At 38.8% G+C, this 22,839-nt stretch overlaps 1 protein-coding gene across 9 annotated transcripts; it reads left to right on the plus strand.

Annotated features, from left to right (window-relative positions):
* Positions 1 to 315: 315 nt before the first annotated feature.
* Positions 316 to 20,726, plus strand: LOC309643119 (zinc finger protein 33A-like). Of its 9 annotated transcripts, none has more exons than XM_082425569.1 (8): positions 316 to 1,207; positions 1,655 to 1,803; positions 3,735 to 3,850; positions 4,809 to 4,874; positions 7,593 to 7,650; positions 12,946 to 13,072; positions 13,354 to 13,449; positions 17,215 to 20,726. In XM_082425569.1, the coding sequence occupies exons 5-8, from the start codon at positions 7,636 to 7,638 to the stop codon at positions 18,693 to 18,695; spliced, it is 1,719 nt and encodes a 572-aa protein (XP_082281695.1). In that variant the 5' UTR covers positions 316 to 1,207; positions 1,655 to 1,803; positions 3,735 to 3,850; positions 4,809 to 4,874; positions 7,593 to 7,635; the 3' UTR covers positions 18,696 to 20,726. The 9 variants fall into 9 exon arrangements, with proteins under 9 accessions (XP_082281695.1, XP_082281697.1, XP_082281699.1 ...); XM_082425571.1 differs by having other exon boundaries at positions 3,735 to 3,825; XM_082425573.1 differs by lacking the exon at positions 3,735 to 3,850.
* The last annotated feature ends 2,113 nt before the right edge of the window (positions 20,727 to 22,839 follow it).

The following is a 22,839-nucleotide window of genomic DNA, read 5'->3' on the forward strand; positions in this document are numbered from 1 at the left end:
GGTTTATTTACAAATTTTTGTATTGCTTCCTTAATTTTGAAAAGTTAGTTTCTTTTTCTTCAATTTCGAGGCAAACCCTGCTTGACAGAGATGCTGTTTTCTTACTGTATTACTACATTCCATTTTTAAAAAGATTTTAAACTAAATTCCCTATTTACAAGAACTGATAACTGACATACGCCTTCCCTTCCATTAGTTTTGTGTCTAAAAGACAGAGTGTTTTATTTATTTATTTATTTTTTAAATTAATTAATTAATTTATTTATTTATTTATGACTGTGTTGGGTTTTCGTTTCCGAGCAAGGGCCTTCTCTAGTTGTGGCAAGCGGGGGCCACTCTTCATCGCGGTGCGAGGGCCTCTCACTATCTCGGCCTCTCTTGTTGCAGAGCACAGGCTCCAGACGCGCAGGCTCAGTAATTGTGGCTCACGGGCCTAGTTGCTCCGCGGCATGTGGGATCTTCCCAGACCAGGGCCCGAACCCGCGTCCCCCGCATCGGCAGGCAGACCCTCAACCACTGCGCCACCAGGGAAGCCCCAGACAGAGTGTTTTAAATACACCCCAGTCCTTTTACTTTTTCCTTCTTTTATTGAAGTTTCTATCTTCAATCATACAGAACACAGTAAAAGTGATCACCCATACACCATTGTCTATATTGAACACATTTAATTTTGCTGTATTTGTTTTGTCTCATATTTTGCTGAAACATTTTAAAATAAATTTAGTCCATTCCTTAATATGTCGGTATGTATCTCTAAAACTAAGTACATTCATTATTAGCCCAACCATAGTTAAGCTTTCACAATTGTCCGCAAATGTCTTTTAAACAGATTGCTCCCCAAATTAAGTTTAGTTGTTATTGATATTATAGGTAGAGCCTAACCTCCCGGGGTGAGGGGAGCGCACTGAAAACTCCAGAACGACAGGCCTTCCAAAGCAATCTTCCAGCCCTTTAAACAAGAGAGATCTACTTCAACAGTTATACCAAACTAAGAAGTGGCCGCGAAGGATTATGGTAAACGTAGTTTTTGATTTGCGTGCCCAGCCGAACTCCAGCCCGGCCACCAAGTACCCTGCGCATGCGCCACTTCGCCATTTTGTTGGTCACCCTCCTGGGCCTGGAAATTTCGTGAAGTCCGAAATCCCGAAGTTTCCAGATTTCTCAACAACTCTTAAGATCCCGGTTTCCCACCTTCCAGGAAGCAGAGGTTAGAGCGTGGGCTGGGCAGGAGGTGGCGGTGCCTCGCGGTGGGAAGGAGGGCCGCGGACGCTGCAGCAGGACCCCGAGATGGCAGGCGGCGGCGTCTCGAGCAGGACAAGGGGCGGTTGAGCAACAGTAGGGCCTCAGCTCTGATGCGGTGATGCCAGGTTCTATGCCCCCGTGAGCGGGGCATATGCGCATGCGTGCAGGTGCGCTCAGCCCCTGGGAGTGGGCGGGGCCGCGTGAATTTGCAGCCCGGCAGGGCACGTTTTGGTTTCCAGCTCTGCAACGGGGTGACTCAGGCATCCTCTAGTTCGTCTTTGTCCTCAATGGTTCTGATTTCTAGGGGACCAGTATTCCAGGGGACAGTACGTTCCGGGGGATGCAGACTTAGAGTTCTGGGTGAAGGTTCCAAATATGAATATTTCCTTTCATTTTAAATCCTCGATTCTAGGGAACAGATTAGCTCCTGTGAGTTTAAAGAGCTGGAACACCAGGAATAGAAATCTCACCCAGAAGAGAACCCTTGCGGCATTTGTTCTCTCTCCACAGTTTTGGGATGGAGACACAGTCCCAGAAAGGGGTAGATCCCAGAACTGCAGGGTACAGCAATTTTTTTTTTGCCTTGAAAAATTTTTTTTGTTTTAAATTTAAGTATAGTTGATTTAGAATGTTGTGTTAATTTCTGCTCTACAGCAAAGTGATTCAATTATACATATGTGTACATTCTTTTTTATATTCTGTCCCATTATTGTTTAACACAGGATGTTATATAGTTCCCTGTGCTATACAGTAGGACCTTGTTGTTTATCCATTATATATATAATAATTTGCATCTGCTAACCCCAAACTCCCAATCCATCCCTCCCCCAACCGTTTCCCCCTTAGCAACCTCAAGTCTGTTCTCTGTGTCTGTGAATCTGTTTCTGTTTCATAGATAAAGTTCATTTGTGTCATATTTTAGATTCCACATATAAGAGATATCATATGGTATTTGTCTCTTTATGACTTACTTCACTTAGTATGATAATCTCTAGGTCCATCCATGTTGCTGCAAATGGCATTATTTCATTCTTTTTTATGGCTGAGTAGTATTCCATTGTATATATGTACCACATCTTTTTTATCCATTCGTCCGTTGAAGGACATTTAGGTTGTTTCCAGTGTCTTGGCTGTTGTGAATAGTGCTACTAGGAATATAGGGGCACATGTATCTTTTCAGCAATTCTTCATCTTGCTGAGTAAGGTGTTGTCACCACATCCACTACATCAAAGACTGGGACAGTGAATATTTGGGGGCAAATTTTAGAAACCAGAAATGAACTAGTCCCTGGATGGCAAAGGGCAGGTTGCAAAGGAAATGTCATTTCCCTGGGGAATTAAAACAGCATGGTCTCGAGAAAGAGGTCATTAGTCACAGTTAAGGAGGTTCTACTTAACAGCCTTCCCTAAAAAGTCTCACCTTCCTTGGTTTACTCTCATTATTTCCAGATTCTGAATGGAATTTACACCATGTCCATCAGCACATATGGCATTTAAGAATATGCTTAAAAGAGTCTTATGAGAAACTGTGTACAGATTTGGAAAATAGTTTAAAAATAGACCTTACCTCAAAGCACTTCACTTTTTTTTTTTTTTGAGAGCTTTCTGTGGATTATTTCCCTCAGTGTATAAACAATATTAGTGAGAACCTGCTAAAACAATACAGCATGAGTATTTTTCTGGTTTCAATGGTGGGTAGGGGGTAAGACCAGGAAGAGTTGCTGAGTAAGCATCCTGGGCCTTTTGTGGCAAGGGAGGCTGTCTATCAGCTTGTCTAGATATGGGACTGAACGGGAAGGGAAATGTGGGGTTAGAAAGCTGTCAGTGTCAAACAACAAAAATGGAGCCACGCTCCGTATTACGATTTACCCCTGACGTTTGAGAAATGTGCTATGTTTTATTTCATTGATTTTGAAGTTAAGTAAGCTGTTATCACATTCTATGAGGCCTGCAGCTTGAAGCTGGTAAGAGAGATGCAGGTACTATTGAATGCCTTGTTTAAGAGCTCAGTGTTGTGCATTTTAAGAAGTGAAATGAGTGCTTTGGTTACTATCAATAATGTCTAGAACTTCAAAGGGGATAAGAAGTGTCTTGGTGAGGCCTTGTATTGTGGTTTTAATATGTGCAGAGACATGCGTGACCTTTATATTTTGGGTATCTGTGAGGCAAGAGGTTCTCAGAGTTATTTACCTCAAAGAGGGCCAACTTTGGGTAAGGAATTGTTATTGCTGTCATTGAAAAGAGCATTTGGCCTAAGAGTCTGTAAGAATGTGCAGATGGGGCTGATTGTTGGTCAAAGCATCCAATGTTAAGATGACAGGCTGAAGTTGCGATAAGTTGTAGTCAACTACAAGGTTAGAGAGCACAGTCTCCACATAAGACTACCCTCACTTCTGAACCATCTACAAGTTCTGAGGATTCCCCAAGTCACCCCCAGGTTTGATAATTCACTCACTGAAAGCTGTTCAATTTGTGATTATGTTTTATTACAGGGAAAGGATATAGATTAAGATCAGCCAAAGAGACACATAGGGCACAGTCCAGGAGGATTCCAACTGTGAAGCTTCCTTTTCTTCTTCATGTGTAAGCAGGACACATTATTCTCCAGGTATTGATGTGTGACAATACGTGTAGAGTATTGTCATCCAGGAAAGCTCATCCAAGCCGCATTGTTCAGTGTTTTTATTGGGGTTCCATTATGTAGGCATGATTGATTGATTACCCACATGGTTGAGCATGGTCTCTGGGTTGACTGACACTGTATGATCTAAAATCCCCACCCTAAGTCACATTGTTGGTCTTTCTGTCATGGCCAACCCCACCCTAAGACTGTACATGTATGGCCAGACCCCACCCTAAATCACATTGTTGAGATTATCCCATAAAACCTAAGGCTCCTAGGCAAACAAAGACACTACAATCAGGCATAACATTCCAAGAGCCCAGAGATTACCTCCCAGAAGCCAGGACAAAGGCAAGACCTTCTCTTTGGGGAAGGCCACATTATTACTGCACAAAAGTTCAGCCAGTTGTGCTGACCCATCCTTGAGTCCCATCCTTGATCAAGGACATCCTGGTTAAGGGATAAAGCAGTAGCTCTCCAGCACATTCCATCATGTTTGATGGTGGCACTGCCATCTATGAAATATATAAACTCCATTGCTGTTCAGTTAGTTGATCTCAAGCAGCTCCGCAAGTAGCCATGGAGTCTGCAGAGGGTTCACCTTCCCTTGGATTCAGACAAGGGACTCAGAACAGGAGACGTCACCTCCTCCATGAGATCATGCTTGCAATTTGTGCATGATGGCAGGGCTGTTAAGGTACAGCATGCATAGCCGGGTAAAGATGTGTCCCTTCAAAGGTAAAGGCAAATGGTGGCTGAGAGGCTGTTAAAATAGGCACTGAACAGAATATGTTGACCAAATCTGTGACTGCAAAAGTGTTTACCTATTGCTCACTGGGTGAAGTCAGTAATTTCAGTAATACTGGGTGTGAGGGTCTTAATGGGTGGGACCGTGGCATTAAGAAACAGAAATCCACCATGAGGCACCATTTATTCTTTCTAGGTTTAAGAACAAGCCGAATTGGGCTGGTAGATGGAGAAGCAGTAGGGATGATCACTCCTCTTTTAGGTAGGTCTTATATAATGGATTTCAATTCTTAAAAGCCCTGTTTTAATTTATAATCATCTGTATTAACTACTTTAACTAGAGAGGAAGCTCTGTGAGATCCTGTTTTGTCGAGCTCAATGTAAGTGCCAAAGATTTAATTTAATTTTAACTTATTACTTGTTGGGTCAGGTTGAGTCAGAGTGTCATGCCCACTATGGGATATTTTAGAGCAATGGGTACCTATAACAGTGGGGAATTTAAGCAAGACAGTAGTTCTGAGGGTTAAGATAAGGTGTCCTCTATTTTATGATTGGCAATTCTCCTAAAGAGAATAGGGGCTACTTTGGTACAGGGTACCCTGTTTACAATTTAGCAAGTATAACTGTTAACTATAGCCTCAGGATTGATTAAGGCCCTGAAAGTTTGCCAATTGGTGCATCTCAGCAGATGTAAAAGTTAATTTAACTTATGTTGTAGAGATGCAAAAGCCAGTCAACACCCTTTTTATTATTCTGCTGAATAAATTTTTTCTTTAGTAAATTTTAGGTTTTGAATTGGATCAAAATTGTGAGACCTGTTTCATCTTTTTCTTTCTTCCCTCATGTCCAGCTTTGTTGCTTTTGTTGTCATTGCTGGGTATACTTTGCAAGTCCTTTCTATCCTTCTCGTAACTGGGTATACTTTGCAGGTCCTTTCTATCCTTCTCGTAAGTATAAATTTCTTCCTCCAAAAAGTCTCAAAGCAGAATTTTCAGGGTTAAGGACTTCCTCCACGGCATTTGTAGGGGTCTAGCGAGCCATCTGCTTTTAGGAGCGACTTTTAGGAGTGACGTGGTAATTGCTGTTACTCCACATGACTGACCACAAAAGGCCTATATATTGCACAGGATAGTAGTCTTTCTCCTGAGCGCTGTATACAATGCAGACCAATGCCTGGTTGACATACAGCCAATGGCCACAAGGTTAAGTCCAGGATCCTAGTGTCTGTTACGGTTCATGCTGGAGTGGAGACACACAATTCAATTTTAGGCACACATGTAGGTCTGGGCTGAAACACATGACCCAAACACATGACCCAAAGAAGGACCCTAGTTCCACACTCTTGTCCCTAAACACCAGTTATACACAATTCAAACTGAGTGCAGTTTCCAGCTTTGGTCAGTAAAATCTATGGCAGAGGCAGAGGCTCAGGATGGACCCAGCAAGTGCAGCATAAAACAACAGCTCAAAACACATTCTTCCCATCAGGTGACAAAATCTGTTAGCTAGCCAAAAACCAGAGAAGAAAGACCCCTAGATCGTGGTGCTCATTGTCTAGATTATTCTGCTGCCAGGATATAAGTGGCCCCACGGAGTGCAGATTAAAACCACTCAAGCCCAAATTTGGTTTGGATGTCAAGCCACACGTGCACCAAGAGGGTGTAAAAAGAGTTTTTACTCACATCATGTGACTTTCTGGGCAGAGCAGGGTAGCCCCCAAGCTGATCCAGAACCTGCTTGAATGCCTTGAGAGAGAGTGGGAAGGAGTGGCCTGGTTTTTATTGCAGTTAGGGGCTAGGGTTGGGAAAGAGAGCACACATGTGGGCCAGAGGATACATGGGTTTCCTTGTCAGTTGGCCTGGATGTGGGGCAGAAGGGAAAGGCAGAAGTGGGCTTGAAGCCTACAGCAGTCAGAATTTAAAATGGAGTCAAACTCTGCCTCAGTGCTGATATACCACCTTTTGTTTATTCATTCCCCAGGTGACGGGCATTTGGGTTGTTTCTACTTTTTGGCTATAATTAATAATGCTGCTCTGAAAGACTGTATACAGCTTGTTAAAAGGAAACGGACACCAGACTTGAAAATCCCCCAGCAAACAAAACCAGTTAGGCCACATAAGCAAAACTTAACATAGGTTATTTCTTGAAATGCCTCTGATAATCATAAACAAAACTTAAGTCATCTTCCTAAAATGGTGTTAGATAATCACTTTTAACTAATCTCCTGCTGTCTGGAAAACGTCATTGTAATAACTAATCATTGTAAAGGTTAGATACCTTCTCATTCTCACTTTGTAAACCATTCTGTAAGGACATGCCTCTGAGCTTCCTGACACGTTCAGTTTGAAGTCTCCCTGGTTCACAGTCTGTTCTTCTGTATGCACAATAAACTCTTAAAATTTTAACTTGATCTGGTTTTATATTTGGCAGACTCTTTGTGTGGATATATGTTTTCCTTTCACTTGGGTTGATTCTATGATCCTTTCTAGGATTCTGCATTGCATTTAATAGTCATGTCTGCTTAGGCTGCTCTTGGCTGTGATTATATTCAAAACTCATCACTTTCTAATTAAGTGCCTTCATTTTACTCATATCTGTGCTCTTGAGACTATTTATTTATCTGCTTTATCAATATGGTGGAAATACTATTGAACATCTCTTCCCAACTCTCTTCAATGACATCATGTGAGTAATTTGAAATTGATCATAACAGGAGTATTTATTTATTTATTTTTATGACAGGGGTATTTATGCCTCAGAAATTGGCAACCACAACTCAAGGCTTTTTTTTTTGAGAGCCTGTTATTAAATATTTTATTCTGTTGATTCTACATTCCTTCTCTTTTAAGGAACCAAGAGGACATTGTCTCATAGGAGGGCATTTTACCCAGTAGTGTGCAGATTTTGCAGGAAGGTAAATCAAGGAGCTATGGGGGAGGCCAGATCTCTTATGACTCATTTCTCTTTCCTTGTGTCTCAGTTATATCTTCACAGGTCTCTATATTTTTTAAAGAAAGCAGAAAATGAACAAATCCCAGGTGAGTTTTTATAAATGTAGAAACAGATAAATGTCAGCTTAGCAGGAAATAAGCAGATTAGTACCAGGGCAAAGGTGGTATGTCACTGACCTTCAAGTCCTTAATGTTTAAGTTATAGATGCTAAGCTGTACATTTGTTTCTGATAGCAATAGCAGACATTATTTCAGGAAGTGCATTGAAAATAAGGATGAACCAAACTGATTCTTCATGGGACATGAAGACTTTCCTGACATTGGAGTTTGAGAACAGCCTTTTTGTTATTGGTCATCAAAATGTTGATCTTGGAAAAAAAAAAAAAAGTGTTGATCTTGGGACTTCCCTGGTGGCACAGTGGTTGAGAATCCACCTGCCAGCGCAGGGGACACAGGTTCAATCCCCGGTCCGGGAAGATCCCACATGCTGCGGAGCAACTAAGCCCATGCACCACAACTACTGAGCCTGCGCACCACAACTACTGAAGCCCAAGCATCCTAGAGCCTGTGCGCCACAACTACTGAGCCCACGCACCACAACTACTGAAGCCCTCATGCTCTAGGGCCTGCGTGCTGCAACTACTGAGCCTGCATGCTGCAACTACTGAAGCCCATGTGCCTAGAGCCCGTGCTCTGCGACAAGAGAAGGTCCCACTCGCCGCAACTAGAGAAAGCCCGCGCACAGCAACAAAGACCCAACACAGCCAAAAATAATACATTTTTTTAAAAAAGTTGAACCTTGAAATAAATGAAGCCTCTTGCCACTTATGGAAGAGGGCATGGTAGAAACAGAGGGCATATTGCCAAAGCATAACTGCTATAAATTATCAAGAGACCATAATACCAGAGTCTAAATAGATAGCTGTTCTGTGGTCCAGCTTAAATCTGTGATAAAACCTAGTATTTTGAGGAGTAATGAAATGGGCAGTCCAAAATAATTTACTGTAACTTCTTCATAAGAAGTTTTTTGGGTTTTGTTTGGGTTTTCATATGCTGGTTTTCAGCAGAAATTTCAAATTATGTTTTCTGGAAAATATTTCTGCACATCAGGTTTCCATTGCATGCAAGTTTGGTTCTTTCCCAACACCTGCCTGAATTTGTTCTGGTGAAGGTCACCAATGAGTTTGATCTTATTGACTGCCAACATTTCATCTTTTGCAATAAAGCATTTAATATCTTGTGTCCATCTAAGCACTACTTTAGATGCATCTCATAAATTTGTAGTTCTGTTTTCATTTTTGCTCTATGTAAAGTATTTTCCATTTTTTCTTGAAACTTCTGTTCAACCCATGGGTTATGTAGAAGTATGTTGTTTAATTTCTAAGTAGCTGGAGATTTCCACAGACCTTCCTGTTATTGATTTCTTGTTTGGCTAGAGCGCATAATGTATATGATTTCTTTTCTTGTAAATTTGTTGAGATTTGTTTTATGGCCCAGAATACACTCTATTTTGGTGAATATCCCGTGTACATTTAAAAAGAAAGTGTATTCTAAAGTTGTGGGGTGGAATGTTCTATAAATGTCACTTAGGTTTAGTTCAGTGATAATGTTGTCTGGGTATTCTATATTTCTCCAATTTTATTTTTACTTCTATCAATTACTTAGATAAATATTGAGGTCTCTAACTGTATTTTTTTTTGTCTATTTTTCCTTTCAGTCCTATCAGTTTTTACCTCATATATTTTGAAACTCTTTTGTTAGGTGCATACACATTTACTTTTGCCTTGGAGAATTGACCCTTTATCATTATGTAATGTGCCTCTTTATTTTTTATAATATGCCATCTTATGCAGTCTATTTTGTCTGATATTAATGTAGCTGCTCCAGCTTTCTTTGGATTATTATTTGTATGGTATTTCTTGCTTTATCCTTTTACCTTTAATTTTTCATGTTTTTATAGTTAAGGTACACTTCTTATAGCCAGTCCTGTTTTTTTTACCCAATCCAACAATCTGGTTTGATTAGAGCATTCACATTTAATTTGATTATCGGTATGGTGAATTGAGATCTTCCCCTTCCTAGCTATTTTCTATTTGTTCTATTCTTTGTTTCTCTTTGTCTTTTTCTTCTCTTGGATTAGTTGCATATTTTTTATTACTCCATTTCATCTTTCCCATTGACTTATTATTTATACCTCTTAAGTTTTTAAATAGTTGCCCTAGGGTTTATAATATACATTTTTAGTTAATCAGAGTCTCCTTTCAAATATTAAACTACTTGATGTTTAATATAATGACCTTACAACAGTATATTCCCAATTCTTCCCTCGTGTCCTTTGTGCTATTATTACATCATACATTTTACTTTAACATATGCTATATACATACAATACAACACTACTCTATTTGCTTTAGACAGTCAGTTGTCCTTAAGAGCAAGGATCACAGTCTACAGCCCATAGGTAAAATTCAGCTCGCTGCCTGCTTTTGTAAATAAGTTTCTTGGGAAGAGACACACACATTCTTTTATGTCTTACCTGTGGCTACTTTCACACTACAGTGATAGAGTTGAACAATTGCAATATTTAATGTATGACCCACAAAACCTAAAATATTTACTGTCCAGCTCTTTAAAGAAAAAAATTTCCAACCTCTGCTTTAGAGCAATTAAAAATCAGGGCAGGAAGGATTAATTTAACTACCCTTTATTTATTCCATTTCTATCACTTTTTTGTGTGTGTGTAGATCCAAGTTTCACTCTGATTTCATATTCCTTTCACATTTCTTAGAGAGTAGTTCTGCTGGTGAAGAATTCTTTAAATTTTTGTTTTTCTTGGAAAGTTTTTTCAATCATTTTTGAAGATATTTTTGATAAATATAGAATACTTGGTTGACAGTTATTTTCTCTCAGCACTTTAGGAATTTCACACCATTGTATTCTACTTTGCATGGCTTCTGGTGAAAAGCCTGCTTTAATTGTTATCTTTATTCCTCTTTTGTAGTATTTCTTTGTTTACTGGCTACCTTCAAGATTTTCTCTCTTTTTTAAGCGGTTTTAATATGTTGTGCTTAACTGTGCTTTTAGGGGGACTTTATGCTGCTTGGTATTCTTGAGATTCTTGGATCTTTGGTTTGTTTTCTGTCATTAATTGGGATAAATTATTTTTTAAAATAAATTTATTTATTTATTTTTGGCTGTGTTGGGTCTTAGTTGTGGTGTGCAGGCTTCTCATTGCGGTTGCTTCTCTTGTTGCGGAGCACGGGCTCTAGGCGCATGGGCTGTGGCACGTGGGCTCAGTAGTTGTGGCTCACGGGCTCTAGAGCGCAGCCTCAGTAGTTGTGGTGCATGGGCTTAGTTGCTTCACGGCATGTGGGATCTTCCCAGACCAGGGCTCGAACCCATGTCCCCTGCATTGGCAGGCAGCTTCTTAACCACTGAGCCACCAGGGAAGCCCTAATTGGGATAAATTTTAAGCCACCGTTTCTTAAAATATTTCTTCTATCTCATTCTTTCTTTTTTTTCTGGGTCCCAATTATGCATATGTCAGAAAATTTGATTGTACTTCACGGCTTTTCCGTGTTCTGTATTCTTTCACCCTCTTCACTTTTTCTTCTCTTTGAGTTTCAGTTTGGGTAATTTCTGTTGACCTGTCCTCAAGTTCATTTATTCTTTCCTTGATTGTTAACTGTTGCTGAGCCTGTTGAAGACATTCTTCATGTCTGTGTTTTTCTGTTACTGTGTTTTCATATCTAGCATTTCTATTTCCAGCATTTCTCTCTGCTGAAATTACCCATCTGATTTTGCATGTCGTCCACCATTTTTGTTAGAGTCTTTAATGTATTAGTTATAATTACTTAAAATTCTGTCAGATGGTTTCAAACTCCATGTCATATCTGAATCTAGTTCTGATGATTACTTTGTGTCTTCGTAGTATCTTGTTGGTTTCTTTCCTTTTCATATACTTCATAATTTTTGGTTGAAACCCACATATCTTGTGTTGGACTCTAGACCAAGGTAAATAGATTTTATTCCTGGAAATGGGCATGACTTTCCTGGTAGGCTTTTAGTCCAGGGCTTTGAGTTAATCTAGTTCGGTGTTGGCAGGATTTGAGATTTGTTGTTTGTGTTACTACCCTCAGTGCACCACAGGCTTCAAATTTCTGTAGAGGTACTTTGTGTTTTAGGATAGGGTTAGTTTACCAAAAGTTACGTCTGTTTCTTTCTAAGTTTCTAGGTTTTCTCTTTGTGCCTCAGAGAGAGTCTTTTTGCATGCTTTTTATTTATCTCTAGTCCATCTGTCAGCAATACTCTATAGGTACTTGTAATTCCAAGCTTGTTAGCTTCGTGGTGGGAAGCAGTGGGCAGAGTGTACCTTATTCCAATACAGTCTCAGTCTCGGGGATGCTCTGAGTCCCTGGGTCTTCGGGACGTGGCCTGCTTGGTTTTCTTGCCCCTTCCCCAGCTGTAGTTGTAGGCTCAGTGCATAATCCTTCCCTTCTCCCAGGAATACAGTAAGTGCCCAGTGGGGTTTGTGGAGAAAAGTCCTTTAAGAAGGTGCAAGCCCCCTCAGTGTCTGTGGCCCACAGGGGTTTCACACTTTTGTGCCAGCCCATACCCAGTCTTCACCAATTAATATGTCACCTATTCTGGTGGGATTCTTTCCTGTGGTCCAACTCAGGTAGGCAAGAACATACATTTCCTCTCTCCCTGCAGATACTGTCTGTTCCGAGTTTTGGAGCACTTCGAGTGCTTCGAGAACGTTGGCTCTCTGATAAATTAGAAGCTGTGAATTCTAAGTCACTAGGCCCATTTCATTGTAGAAATGAGAGTGACTCTTTTTCTTGCTTTCTATATCCTGAGGCAGAAGCTAAAGTCAACCCATGAGTTTTTAATGCCTCCAATATTTTGTTTGTGCTATGTTGCCTCATAAAGAACATCCATCCAGCATGTTGAAGGCCTTAAAGCTTTTCCTCTCCAATTAAACACAAGCTTTTGACAAAAAAATAGAGTTAACTTTTCTTTCCTGACCCCAGTATACTTTTTACATACTCTAATGTATACTAGTAACACCTTATTTTTGGAGTTTTTGAGTGTATTGTGTTTGTGTAGTGTTTAACTTCTTGGAGAACAAGAAGAATGTTTTATTCTTCTTACTATTCACAACAGCCAGGATATTTCAAGGCATAGTGCATTAATAGATTAAAACAGAAGCAGGATTTAAAAAAAATAATTTCCCTTTTATAAAATCTAGTATGAAATAATGTACATATCATAACATATAAACTCTCAGCAGTGAACCTAGTAAGAATTAGTTTCCATACATCTTTTCTGTGCCACCCCAATTCTGACCACTTCAGACTGAGCAGAAATGTACCGTTCCAGGGGTCAATGTCATTCAGGGATGTGACTGTGGGCTTCACCCAGGAGGAGTGGCAGCACCTGGACCCTGCTCAGAGGATGCTGTACAGGGACGTGATGCTGGAGAACTATCACAACCTTGTCTCAGTGGGTAAGCAGAGTTTCCATATCAAAGTGTGAATAGCATGCATTTTATTTCTTAGACACCAAAACTTGTGATATTTTGTGGTTAATATATTATTGAGGCTCTTGATTCAGGAATCTGAGATTTTTCATTTCTTTTGAGTACCAGGAAGAACGTATTTTCACATCCCATGAAAGGTTTAAATGAGCCCATCACGGTGCTGCTCTAGAAACCCTACCTTCTCCCTCCTTCAGAGTTGCTATAGCCCATTCAGTGTGGCCCAAATTCTGTCATTTCTCCTTCTACAGGGTATTTCATTACCAAGCCAAAGGTGATTTTCAAATTGGAGCAAGGAGAGGAGCCATGGATATTAGAGGAAGAATTTCTATACCAGAGCTTCCCAGGTGAGTTAGTGAGTACCAGGCAAGATGAAGCCTTGGGAAATTATATTCTAGGTGGTTGGTTTAGGAGTTGATCATTTAAAATGTTTTTTAAGACTCTCTTTCTAATGGCACCGCCTTTGGAAGTGTAGAAAGGATAACTGTATGATAAAATTGAAAGAGGGAAGGGTAATGGCTGAGAAGGAATGTAAGCTGATTTTCTGATTGTTAAAAGCTCGGGGTCCAAAGATATCATTTATGCAGACAAGTCAAGTAATACAGGCATTTGTATGTTTAATAGTACAAAGATAAAGACTAAGATAGGTAATAAAACCTACTAAACTTTGGTTTGTGAGGAGAAGAGAGGAAACACTGCCTTCACTGTTATATGTCGTAGAGTATTACTCGATACTATCTAAACAAATAGGTAATTAATGGAATTATAAGTTGATACTTATAAGATTGACTACTATAACAACATTACAGCCTTCCTAATTGCAGGATTGTATTTTTGTTTGTACCGAAAAACAATGAAAAAACACCTGTAATGTGCCTAAAGAATATTCGCAAACAAATGAAAGGATATCATGCTAAAAGAAAACCCTCATAAATCCTACAAAGCAGAAATACGACATTGCCTAGTCACAGTCTGATAAAACCAGAAATTGGTAACAAAATTGTCAAGCTCACAAGACAAGTTATTTCTTTTATTTTTCCTTTTGTATTCTTGAGTATTTTTTCTTAGTAAACTTCTAATATTTCTCATATTCTAACTTCCTACTGACATCAAGAACCATATTTCCTCATACTTTTACTTTTTTCCATTTCCTGTTTTAGTTGGTGAAGTTTTGCTGTTGGTGTTGGTGGTGTTTTTGTGTTTGTTTCACCTTGAACATCTTCTTTTTCAGTAGCCTGACAGGATAAAACTGTGCTCCCCCTATCATTTATTTCATGATATTTAATTACTTGCCTGACATTGATTATCACATTATGGTCTGATTTGGCTTCCTTAATTTTATTTTACTATTGCCCATACTCATGCTAAACATCATTTGATCCCCTCTCCTCAGATGCCATTTAGGCATATGAGATATTTTTCTATGTCACACCTTTCTTCATTGTTTGCTTTCCTTAACTAGATACTAAATAAATTAATAAATGAAAAGTGCTCAGAGCATTACTTAGTATATTATAAAAGGTTATTTTTACTGTTACTACATTGCATATCCTTAAAGTGTGGGTTAAGTTTGTCATCTTCCAAGAAACAGCTCCTGGTGTTCGGGCCCACATCTTCTCTTTCTTCTGTCAACACTCAGCATGTAGTGGGTCTTGTACACAAGACTAAAACTAAGCCAAAGTCATATAATCTGTTACCTAATAATATCTAGCTTTTTTCACACCTGGTTTATGATCTAACAAAGAAAATGGCCACTGGGTTACTCTTTCTTACTTTGGTTATATATGTATAACCTGACATAGACTTCCGATAAACACATGTTGATTGGAACCAGATAGAGGAAGAACTTCATATTCTGAAAACACCATGAAGGAATTCTTTCTGAGTACATGCTCAGGTCATATTGGGACCTAATTGCACATGCCTTGTGATGCCTTACCATGAATCTTGGAATTTTTTTACTAATTGGAGTGATGAATCATAGATTTCTGATTTTATGTAGAATTCTGCTCAGCTCATTAAAGCCATCACCTTTCAAAAAAAAATTGGGATGCTTAGCGATAATTCTGGTTCGTCAAATATAAAATGGCATAGCGTCTAAACGTTTGTGTTTGAAAAAGCTTTCCAGGTAATGATGATACACGTAGCATGCTGGGGTCTATTGATTTAAAATCACTCAAGTTCAAAGGAAATAAGAGAGCTAACAACAGCTGCTGTGCGCATTGGTGGTTGTTAGATCGGAGCAAACTATGGCCTGTAGACCTACCACATGTTTTTGTGAATAAATTTTTTTTTTTGCAGGGCAACCATGCTCATTTGTTTGTTTTTGCAGCACAACCATGCTCATATGTTCTTTGGCTGATTTCATGCTCTAATAGCAGAGTTCAATATTGTGACAGATGGTGGCCTGTAAACCCTGAAATATGTACTATTTTGCCCTTTAAGGAAAAGTTTACCATCCCCTGGTTATAAGAATGAGAATAAAATTGCATGAAGCACTTCAAATTCAGCATTTAATTAAGAAAAACTTGTCATATTTTTTCAAATCTAAGAGATCATAGTTTGCAAGTAGACCATTATCTGATGAACGATTAAGGAAAAAATATTCTGCACATTATACTGTGACCTGCTGATCACAGGTCTATGATTAATTGTAAGACACACCCTGATTTTAGAATGTTCAATATATGTGTTTTACGGTAGATGAAGTACAGTACGTTACAAAGCAGTGCTATCTAAGGTTGTGTTAAAACAACAGGTCTAGACAGGAACTACTTTTAGATTTAGAGTAAGTGTAACTTTTGAAAGTTTAGAAAGTAGGAAGATTTGAGATGGCATTCGTGGAGATTTGGAATAATAGTATCATTATGACATTTTTTTTCTAGATACTAAATAGAGCCAAGGCTGAGTGAGAGAACACATTTTCAGCTTGTTGTGAAGAGTGGGCAGTTCAATGAGACAAAGAACTGACTAGACTGGGGCAGAGGTTATTGATTATGGAGCTGTAGAATGGTAGCTTGAAAATCTGATGGGCATTTAGTTGGTGTAAATTTTGTTTGCTAGAATGATGACTTGTAGTAGTTTTCTATATGGTACTTGGTCAGTGGTTTTTCAGCTTGGGATAGACTTTGTTGCACTGGATAACAAATGTGAACAAGACTTTCTAAATGGTAAATAAACATGATTGTTACTCATTTTCTAGGACTGGATTGAAAAATATGTCCCTTAAATTCTAATAGTATGTAGAAGCCTGAAATGTAGAAATGTGAGATGTGAAATATAAAGCAAAATTAAGTGTTAGTATTGTGGCATGGGCAAGGTTTTAAGGAAAAGTAAGCGAAAGTAAATGTGATTATCATGGTAGTTTACCTGTCGAACAACTATGATAGATCAATATTAAGGTATCACAGCCAAAATAGAGCAATGTGTCAGATCTAGATTGCCACAGGATGACTTAGTCTGCCATTGTTTTGTATTTTCTTTTGTACATTCTTGTGAATCATGGCTAGAAGGGAAATTACAGTGCAAGCTAATAACTCTTCCCTCAAACATGAGGCAGTTGGTGCATTCAGAAATTTACTTTGCCGTTATGTGTAGAATGGAAATAAGGGAAGTTCAACTGGAGCATGAAAACTTGTCACAATGTTATTAAAAACAATGTAGATTTGAGGGTATTAGATCTACTTTGTAGTCCACCTCTTTGTTTTCCACATTAACACCTTTATCTACTGGTTTTCCTTGTCACTGAAATTACTCTTCATTAGCTCAGTTGTACCCATCCCAGTCTCTGTGATTTTCCTCCTACCCAAAGCTACCACTTCTGTAAAATCTTCCATCCTCTATTTGCTGTTTCTTGAGTTTACATTTTCATTTCTACCTACTTTGAGAGTTCTGTTTGTAAAATGCTGAATAATTACGTCTGCCTATTATTAGCTTTTCTCCCTTTTTCCACATTTGTTTTCCCAAACAAACTAGATGGGGAAGAGTCACTTTGATCTTGAGAGACTCCTGAAACCAAAAGTCAAATATATAGTACGACATTTGTATCTTAGTCCAATTCTATTAGAAATCTGTTCAAATTCTTATGGTATGTTCAATATTTTCATTTCTAGAAGACTGCAAAACTCATGACCTAACAGAGAGAATCCAGGACAACCAAGACAAATATTTGCCACAAGTTACATTCAACAACAAAACATTGACTTCAGAGAAAATTAATGCTTTAGGAAAATCATCTAATATGAGCACAAACTTTGTTTCTTCAAGAATAATGCCTTATAAATATGACTTATATGGAACGAGTTTGAAAAATACTTCAATATCAATTAGTAGTAATAGAAACTTTTCAAGAAAGAAGCCTGATGTGTTAAATATACATGAGAAATTACTTGTTATTAAGGAGGAAAAATCTCATACTCAAGGGGATTCTTATGAAAATGAGAAAGCCCTTGATCGTAATAATGGTATTATTCAGCACCTAAATATCCAAACTTCAGAGAAGACGTTTAAATATAATAATGGTGGGAAAGCCCTAGAGAAAAAGACCGTGATAATCCCACATAGGCAAATTCATACAGGAGAGAAACTCTGTGACTATAACGGGCATGAGGAAACTTTCTGTGAGAAGTCCTCTCTCTTGAAATGTCATGGAATCTACGTGGAAATGAAACAACATGAAGGCAGTCAAATTGAAAATAATTGCAGCAGAATGTCACACTTCACTCAACTTCAGAAAAATCAGAGAGGAGAGAGGCTATTCAAATGTAATGAATGTGGGAAAACATTCAATCACAAGTCAAACCTCACAGTGCATCAGAGAACACATACAGGGGAGAAACCCTATGAATGTTCTAAATGTGGGAAGTCCTTCCAACAGAAGTCAACGCACATGGTCCATCAGAGAGTTCACACAGGAGAGAAACCCTATGAATGTAATTTATGTGGGAAGACCTTCAGTCACAAATCAGCCCTCACAGACCATCAGAGAACACACACTGGAGAGAAACCCTACAAATGCAGTGAATGTGGGAAGTCCTTTTACCGAAAGTCATCCCTCACTCAACATGGGAGGACTCACACAGGGGAAAAACCCTATAAATGTAATGAATGTGGGAAAACTTTCTGCCAGAAGTCAGCTCTCATTCAACATCAGAGAACTCACACAGGAGAGAAACCCTTTCAGTGTAATGAATGTGGTAAAACTTTCCGTCAGAAGTCAGCCATTGATATACATCAGAGAACTCACTCAGGAGAGAAACCCTTCCAGTGCAATGAATGTGGGAAATCTTTTCATATGAAGTCAACTCTTACTAAACATCAGAGAACTCACACAGGGGAAAAACCCTATGAATGTAATGCCTGTGGGAAGAATTTCCGTCAGAAATCTACCCTCACTAATCATTTGAGAACTCACTCGGGGGAGAAACCTTATAAATGTGGAGAATGTGGAAAAACTTTCTGCCAAAAATCAACCCTTACTAATCATCAGGGAATTCACATAGGACAGAAGCCCCATGTGGCACAAACTGGCTGTGTTTTTCCCAATACTCATTTCCTTTTTTGTGTGGGTACACAACTAGTTAAGATTTTCTAGCTTTCCCTTGATACACATGAGGTTATGCGATCAAGCTCTGGATCAGAATGTGGGCATAAGTGATGTACATTATTTCCAAGCCCATGAAAGACCTCATTTGGAATCCTTTCTACTTCCCACTCTTTCCCTGTCAAAGATCATCCTCAGGACAGCTTGGGAGCGAGGCATTAGAGATTACAGATTCACAAGTTGGAAGAAACCAGGGTCTCTGAATGACTCCCTGAGCAGAGCCCTCCCTTCTCTACCATGACTCTTAAGTCTTTTCAGGAACAAGAAATAAACTTGCATTGTGTTGAGCCATCACATGTTCAGGTCTGTCTGTTGTCATAGCTTATCTTAGCCATCCTGTATTTCATATACCCTGTGGATCTAATGATGGAGTGAGAAACACTGTATGTCAGAGAATTCAGTAAGAGAGAAACCCCTGTCAGTATCCTGCATTTTAATAACCCTTTATCAGCAAGTCAAACATTTTGTAAATCAGATATTTACCATGGAAGAACCCCAAGATGAAATGGCTGTAGGAAGATTTTCACAAAGACACAGATTTTACTGAACATCAGATAATTGAGAGTAGAATAAAACCTTATAATCTCAAAACACATTTCAAATCTTGTATATCAGAGAATATGTGACAGAAGAAAATTGTCAGTTTTAGAAATGTTGGGGGTGGCTTCCCTGGTGGCACAGTGGTTAAGAATCCGCCTGCCAATGCAGGGGACACGGGTTCGAGCCCTGGCCCGGGAAGACGCCACATGCTGCGGAGCAACTAAGCCCGTGCACCACAACTACTGAGCCTGAGCTGTAGAGCCCACAAGCCACAACTACTGAGCCCACGTGCCACAACTACTGAAACCAACGCGCCTAGAGCCTGTGCTCTGCAACAAGAGAAACCACGACAATGAGAAGCCCGCGCACCACAACGAAGAGTAGCCCCCACTCACTGCAACTAGAGAAAGCCCGCGCACAGCAATGAAGACCCAACATAGCCAAAAATAAATAAATAAATTCATTAAAAAATGTTGGGGGAATCTTCATCTGGAAATAATCTAATTCTAGAAGCAAGGTTTTGGATGCAGTACCAAATATCTTATTAGAAATATAACACAGTATGTTTACTTAGTCATGCTCACCATGGAATATGTAGCTTTAAAAAAGGCACAAATGAGTTGAAGCATCAGAGTAGCAGCTTTCAATGTGTATGTGAATAGCCTCTGAGCTATGTCAGGCTGATACGCATGAGTATGCTCTTTAACACCTATTTCATGTATGTTTGATTTTTGTTTTAGACCCCAAAATAATCATAGTGGAATGATGACGTTTACCTAAATAACTTTATATCAGGGTTTCCTATACAAAATACTATTGTTGTTTCATCATATATTTACACCACAACATATATTTTAAAAGACACATTGAATGCATAAAATGCCACATGTCCTGTGTTCTCTTTGGTGACATATATAAATGGGTATAAACATTGTTACCAAACTGTCCTTTCAGTAAATGACTCAAACAGTGTTTAATAGAATCAAGGTTTACTTAAAGTATGCAACGAATCAGCACACAATTGTTTATAACACACATCTGAGTTAATGTTCAAAAGTAGCCTTGAACATTAGTACTTATACTTTACAGATTAAAAACAGCACTTGTTGAAGAAGTTACCCCCATTTTACATTTTTGATATGTTTAAGTGATATGCTTATATAAATTTAGGTGTGAAGCCCAGATTTTATGTGAGCCAAGAACTGTGTTTCTATTTAGTGTGGTAGAATGCCACATTTTTCTTCCTTGAATTATGTGACATGGCATTGTTTTCTCAGACAAGCTGTTCTATTTCTGCCACTTATCATTTGTGTGACCTATGTAGTGATTTAATCTCTCTGTGCCTCAGTTTCCTCATTTGCAAAATGGAGATACTATTACCTACTTCACAGATACTGAATAGTTTGACTTGGAGTGTTCTGTTATAGCCAAAGGCATTTATGTTCAGAACTTGAACTTTAGAAATAAAATTGTCTATCATTCCATTGTTTGAAAGGAATCTCTGTTTGTTAAGTTGATACAAGAAGATTCTTTTTAGAACTTTCCATTTTGTCAGGTGTCTTCTCTTTAAAACATAGGAAACAAATGTGTTTTAAGTTAAATTGAATGATCATTGACCCTCTTCTGTTACTGCTTGATTAAATATGGTACAAAGTAAAGACCCAACTTTGTTATTTTCCAGATGAATAGCCAGTTGATCTCTCACCATGTGATTTATTCATCCTATTTCACTGATTTGAAGCCCCTTTTTATTTAAAAAAAAATTTTTTTTTATTTTTTAAACATCTTTATTGGAGTATAATTGCTTTACAATGGTGTGTTGGTTTCTGCTTTATAACAAAGGGAATCAGTTATACATATACATATGTTCCCATATCTCTTCCCTCTTGCGTCTCCCTCCCTCCCACCCTCCCTATCCCACCCCTCTAGGTGGTCACAAAGCACCGAGCTCATCTCCCTGTGCTATGCGGTTGCTTCCCACTAGCTATCTATTTTACCTTTGGTAGTGTATATATGTCCATGCCACTCTCGCACCCTGTCACATCTTACCCCTCCCCCTCCCCATATCCTCAAGTCCATTCTCTAGTAGGTCTGCATCTTTATTCCCGTCTTGCCACTAGGTTCTTCATGACCTTTATTTTCCCTTAGATTCCATATATATGTGTTAGCATACTGTATTTGTTTTTCTCTTTCTGACTTACTTCACTCTGTATGACAGACTCTAACTCCATCCACCTCACTACAAATACCTCCATTTCATTTCTTTTTATGGCTGAGTAATATTCCATTGTATATATGTGCCACATCTTTATCCATTCATCCGATGATGGACACTTAGGTTGCTTCCATGTCCTGGCTATTGTAAATAGAGCTGCAATGAACATTTTGGTACATGACTCTTTTTGAATTATGGTTTTCTCAGGGTATATGCCCAGTAGTGGGATTGCTGGGTCATATGGTAGTTCTATTTTTAGTTTTTTAAGGAACCTCCATACTGTTGTCCATAGTGGCTGTATCAATTTACATTCCCACCAACAGTGCAAGAGGGTTCCCTTTTCTCCACACCCTCTCCAGCATTTATTGTTTGTAGATTTTTTGATGATGGCCATTCTGACCCGTGTGAGATGATATCTCATTGTAGTTTTGATTTGCATTTCTCTAATGATTAATGATGTTGAGCATTCTTTCATGTGTTTGTTGGCAATCTGTATATCATCTTTGGAGAAATGTCTATTTAGGTCTTCTGCCCATTTTTGGATTGGGTTGTTTGTTTTTTTGTTATTGAGCTGCATGAGCTGCTTGTAAATCTTGGAGATTAATCCTTTGTCAGTTGCTTCATTTGCAAATATTTTCTCCCATTCTGAAGGTTGTCTTTTGGTCTTGTTTATGGTTTCCTTTGCTGTGCAAAAGCTTTTAAGTTTCATTAGGTCCCATTTGTTTATTTGTGTTTTTATTTCCATGTCTCTAGCAGGTGGGTCAAAAAAGATCTTGCTGTGATTTATGTCATAGAGTGTTCTGCCTATGTTTTCCTCTAAGAGTTTGATAGTGTCTGGCCTTACACTTAGGTCTTTAATCCATTTTGAGTTTATTTTTGTGTATGGTGTCAGGGAGTGTTCTAATTTCATACTTTTACATGTACCTGTCCAATTTTCCCAGCACCACTTATTGAAGAGGCTGTCTTTTCTCCACTGTATATGCTTGCCTCCTTTATCAAAGATAAGGTGACCATATGTGCGTGGGTTTATCTCTGGGCTTTCTATCCTGTTCCATTGATCTGTATTTCTGTTTTTGTGCCAGTACCAAACTGTCTTGATTACTGTAGCTTTGTAATATAGTCTGAAGTCAGGGAGCCTGATTCCTCCAGCTCCATTTTTCGTTCTCAATATTGCTTTGGCTATTTGGGGTCTTTTGTGTTTCCATACAAATTGTGAAATTTTTTGTTCTAGTTCTGTGAAAAATGCCAGTGGTAGTTTGATAGGGATTGCATTGAATCTGTAGATTGCTTTGGGTAGTAGAGTCATTTTCACAATGTTGATTCTTCCAATCCAAGAACAGGGTATATCCCTCCATCTATTTGTATCATCTTTCATTTCTT

This window comes from Balaenoptera physalus, assembly GCF_965194825.1.
Source record: "Balaenoptera physalus genome assembly, chromosome: 14".
NCBI classification, from domain to species: domain Eukaryota; kingdom Metazoa; phylum Chordata; class Mammalia; order Artiodactyla; family Balaenopteridae; genus Balaenoptera; species Balaenoptera physalus.

What these genes read in the sequence shown, in the direction of transcription:
- LOC309643119 (XM_082425569.1), top strand. An exon ending in TCACAACCTTGTCTCAGTGG is followed by an intron (nt 13,073 to 13,353) that starts GTAAGCAGAGTT and finishes CTCCTTCTACAG; the next exon opens with GGTATTTCATTACCAAGCCA. An exon ending in TCTATACCAGAGCTTCCCAG is followed by an intron (nt 13,450 to 17,214) that starts GTGAGTTAGTGA and finishes TTTCATTTCTAG; the next exon opens with AAGACTGCAAAACTCATGAC.